Source organism: Vidua macroura, chromosome 2, assembly GCF_024509145.1.
Source record: "Vidua macroura isolate BioBank_ID:100142 chromosome 2, ASM2450914v1, whole genome shotgun sequence".
Taxonomy (NCBI): domain Eukaryota; kingdom Metazoa; phylum Chordata; class Aves; order Passeriformes; family Viduidae; genus Vidua; species Vidua macroura.
Window position 1 is genome coordinate 311,323 of NC_071572.1, and position 4,851 is coordinate 316,173.

The 4,851-nt window shown below is 58.8% G+C and overlaps 1 protein-coding gene across 1 annotated transcript; it reads left to right on the forward strand.

The window, feature by feature from the left end:
- Positions 1–3,239: 3,239 nt before the first annotated feature.
- LOC128822432 (olfactory receptor 52B2-like) lies at positions 3,240–4,316 on the forward strand. The gene has a single exon (XM_054004140.1). The coding sequence runs from the start codon at positions 3,240–3,242 to the stop codon at positions 4,206–4,208; it is 969 nt and encodes a 322-aa protein (XP_053860115.1). The 3' UTR covers positions 4,209–4,316.
- The last annotated feature ends 535 nt before the right edge of the window (positions 4,317–4,851 follow it).

Here is a 4,851-nt window from a genome sequence, read left to right on the forward strand (position 1 = left end):
CCTGCAGATCTGTCTGCAGAGGGGTGGGTTCCGACACCGGAACGGGGGGATCCCTGGGGGCTGCAGGGAGGGGTGGCCACCCGCCGACCCAGGCTGCGGGTCCAGGCATTAACGGGATCGAGTCGCAGAGCAACTTGGGTTTGGGAGGCGCCCTAAAGGGCGTTTCAGCCCTGCCATGGGCAGGATGCCACCCCGCTCCGTCAATCCCAGGAACGATCCCGAGCCCCGAACTCTTCCTCTCATCCCCTGGAGCGGCCGAGCCCACAGACCTCCCCCCGCATTCCCACGGGGAAACTCTTCCAAATTCCTTCTACCCAATTAATCACCAAGAGCGATCTGCATAACAATAATTATTCAAATCGGGGGCTGCTATTTATAGAGACGCGCTGCTGTTCGCAGAACGCATCCCGAGCGCGCCCGGCTGCTCGGCGCCCCCCGTGGCAGAGCGGCTGGCAGCGCTCCTCACGCCCGCCCGTTTTCCCGAAGCCCGGTCGCGTTTGCCATCGCCCGGGCTCCGCCCGTCGGTGCCGGGGGGTCCCGAGGACGGGGGGGCCCTCGGTGGGCTGGGAGCACACGGAGCCGTCAGAAGCCGCAGCGAGCGGCAGCTCCCGCTGTGCGGGGCGGGTGAGGCACCGGGGAAGCACCGGGGATTCACCCCGGAGCAGCCGGGGCTGCCGAGCGGGACCGGAGCGTCCCCAGCCGCTGGCACCCGCGGAGGGACCGCTGCTCCCTTCCTCCCCCGGAGCCGCGGCGCTGCTCGCGCTGGGGATTCGGGGCCGGGGGGAATCTCCGCGGCGCTGAGAGGCTGGCGCAGAGCTGCCGAATTCCCCTGAACGGGAAACAGGGGCAAAGCCCTCCGCGCTGAGCGGGGAGAGCCGCCGCGCCGCGACGGGGACAGGGACAGAGCGTCCCTGACAGCCGCGGCCACCGGGCTGCCGGTGACCGGGCAGAGGGAGCCGAGCGCGGGTGATGCTCGGGGGCCGATGCCGGCTGGGCTGGACCACCGGCCCAGCACTGCACGCTCGCCCACGCCCGGAGCCGCGGACGCGCCCTCCGTGCAAAAGAAACGCGCCTGCGGTTTCCTTCCGTCCTAAAGGAGAGCCGGGATCCGCGGGGACCCCCGGGATCCGCGGGGACCCCCGGAATCCGGGTCCCGCGGTCCCCGCCGCCGTCCGCTGCCCTGACCTCCTCCCCAAGGCCGGGACCCGGGGAAGGCGGCCCCTCTTAGCCCTTCTCAGCCCCTCTGCAGCCCCTCTTAGCCCCTCTCTGCCCCTCTTAGCCCCTCTCTGCCCCTCTTAGCCCCTCTCAGCCCCTCTCTGCCCCTCTCAGCCCCTCTCTGCCCCTCTCAGCCCCTCTCTGCCCCTCTTAGCCCCTCTCAGCCCCTCTTAGCCCCTCTCAGCCCCTCTCAGCCCCTCTCTGCCCCTCTCTGCCCCTCTCAGCCCCTCTCTGCCCCTCTCAGCCCCTCTCAGCCCCTCTTAGCCCCTCTCAGCCCCTCTCAGCCCCTCTCTGCCTCTCTCTGCCTCTCTCTGCCCCTCTCTGCCCCTCTCTGCCCCTCTCAGCCCCTCTCTGCCCCTCCCCTTCCCGTCCGCAGCACAAACCCTCCCGCGGCGATCCCCCGAGCCCTCAGAGCTTCCCGTCATCCCGGGGCAGATGGAGCTCGTGTTTTAGGTAACTGCTTCGAGCTTGAAGTAAAAGGAAAAGATTTTAGGGAAGAAGAATCCACGGAGCGGCTTGGGCAAAGCTGTGCGAGCTGCATCCTTGGAGCTGCACGGGAAAGTGTATTAATAGAGTTTACAGTGAGGCTGGACCTGGGGAAAGGACCTGGTACATCGTGGAGGAAGGGGTCTGATAGATTTGGAGGAAGGGGTCTAAAGCTGAGGGACTCCTTTGGTGCAGAGCTCCTGGGTGCACTGAGATTCCCGCTGGATCCCTGTTTATTTGCAGTTTAATATTTGCATTTTGCCACAGAAGCTGAGCTGTTGGCATGGCAGCACAGCTGCCGGCTCCCAGCACTAGTAATGTCTTTTCTGTTAACACCTCACATCTGCTTTTGTTTGATGCAATATTTATACTGAATCTCTTTTAAAAATTACGAAATTTGTTGTAATTATTAGAGAATAGTAGTTTTTGTTATATAACAGTTATTACTATTACTATTACTATTATTTATTAGTAGTAGTCGTATTATCATAGAATCAGGTATGATTTTGATTAATTTTATTTTTAAAGATGATTCACTGCCATATTGCGTTTCCCTGGACACTTTCTTGGTTCAGGATATTTTAGATATGAAATAGAGTGTGAGCAGAGAATCCAATCTGCTGTTGAAGATACAGCTGCTTTTTCATAGACAGAGTCAATATTTTGGTGTGCAACAACATCACAGCTTTTCAGCACTTACCCCACTTCCTCCTGCGTTATGGATAATTCCTTATGGTTTGAGTTTTGAGATTTAAGACCTGAGTGTTAATGCAGAAGTTGCTGAAAACAGTCACATTCCATCTTCATTTGTGTGACTGGGTCTGATTCAGCCTCTGGGGCTCTTCAGGGCTCTCCGGGGCAGCAGCACCTCCCTTCCTTTGGCTGGAGGGAGGATTCCATCTCCCACAGGCTTTTTCCTCTGACATAAAGGTCTTTCCAACTGCCTGGTTAAATTTTAGTGCTGCTAGATTTGCTCTGAAAAATGCCGCGAAGCAAATTGAGCTGGGTCTCAGAGCTGAAAGGGGAGGGAAAGAGAAGGTTGGAGATAAGGAACATGGGCAGCCAACTCCAAACCTGGAGTTAATTTTGTTCTCTACCCTAGCTGAGCCCAGGGGCCCTAGAACTTCCCACTCCCAGTGCCTGAGAACATCTTGCTCACCCCTGCAAACACTTGACCGTTCCTCTCTCATTGCCCGACTTCTTCCCTCTCCTCTGGACTTAGAACACAGAAATATCCCAGTATTCATGCAACAGGAGCTGGTTCTGTCTCCAGCCACTGCTCGAAGTGGAAGCCCTTGGAAGAAAAATGTGTAACTGTTGTGTTAAATCCAAGTGAGGAGGAGATCTGGACGCTGGTTTTCACACGAGCGGGGTGTAAGCACAGTGCAGATCACGGGGTTTGCAGCCTGGGTTTGTGCCTCTGGCTGGGGCTCTCTGCAGACCACAGCAGGTGACATGAGGCATTTGGTGCTGCTGGAAGAGCTCAAGCACCCCAAATAACGTTCTGCAGTGTCTTCTGCCTTTGCTTTCAGGTGAACATGCCCCCGTCCAACCTGAGCAGCCTGACCCCAGACACATTCATCCTGATGGGGATCCCTGGCATGGAGCAGCTGCACGTCTGGATCTCCATCCCGTTCTGCTCCGTGTACGTGGCCGCCCTGCTGGGCAATGGTGTCCTGCTGCTCACCATCTGGAGGGAGCGCGGCCTCCACCAGCCCATGTACCTCTTCCTGGCCATGCTGGCCGTCGCCGACCTCACGCTCTCCACCACGGCAGTGCCCAAGATGCTGGCCCTGTTCTGGTTCCGAGCCAGGGAGATTTCCTTCAGCGCCTGCCTGACCCAGATGTTCTTCCTGCACTTCACCACCATGGCGGAGTCGAAGATCCTGCTGGCCATGGCCTTCGACCGCTTTGTGGCCATCTGCTTCCCGCTGCGGTACGGCGCAGTGCTGACCCCGTCTGCCGTGGCCAAGACGGGGCTGGCCGCTCTGCTGAGGAGTTTCTGCGTCATTTTCCCCTGCGTCTTCCTGCTGAGGCGGCTGCCGTTCTGCGGGCACACCGTCATCGCGCACACCTACTGCGAGCACGTGGGCGTCGCCCGCCTGGCCTGCGCCGACATCTCCGCCAACGTCTGGTACGGGCTCGCCGTGCCTTTCAGCGTGGGCCTGCTGGACCTGGCCCTCATCGCCGTCTCCTACGGCTTCATCCTCCTGGCGCTGTCCAGGCTCCCGTCCCGCCCCGCGCGCCGCAAGGCCCTGCACACCTGCGGCTCCCACCTCTGCGTGCTGCTGCTGTTCTACGCGCCCGCCGTCTTCACCGCCCTGACGCAGCGCTTCGGCCGCAGCATCCCCCCCGAGCTCCACATCCTGCTGGCCAACCTGTACGTGCTGCTGCCCCCGATGCTGAACCCCGTTGTGTACGGCGTGAGAACGCGGCAGATCAGGGACAGGGTTCTGAAGGTGTTCGTCCGCCCCCGGAGCCGCCTGCCCAGACGAGATCGAAGGTGATGGACGCCTGAACGGGACTCCAGCTCCCCACCCCAAATTCCCTTTCAGCTCTTTCAGGCAACGCCCCGAGTCTGCTACCCCAGGCAAACACAGGGCACCCGACACGCTCACATCACCATCCCCAGGTTTGTGCAAAATGCAAGATAAAGGCAAAAATCAGGATGGCAGATTGGCAGTGGAAGGAGAGTGATCAAAGAAATGAGAACCTACCCCAGGCGTGTCACCTTTGGGAAATCCCAGAACCCCAGACTCATGGAGTAGCTGGGGTGGGAAGGGAGCTCCAGAGATCAGCTCACCTGACCCTCCTGCTCACTCAGGTTCATCCAGAGCGGGCTACACAGGATCAAAGCCAGGTGGGCTTTGGCCATCTCCAGAGAAGGAGACCCCACGACCTCCTGGGCAGCTGTTCCAGTGCTCGATCGCCCACGAGCAAAAGGATTTTCCCTCATGTTCCCTCACTTCAGCTGGAAGTTCCCATGTAAATCCCCTACAAGGAGGAGGTAGGTGGAATTCCACTGTGGTGTGACAATAAATCTGGACTCAGGTGGAAAGACATATAATGAATGTGTTCTTCTGAATGACACATGTGTAATGAAATTCATCTTAGCAATTTAGTCTTCATTAAAATTCATAGTATTGAAAT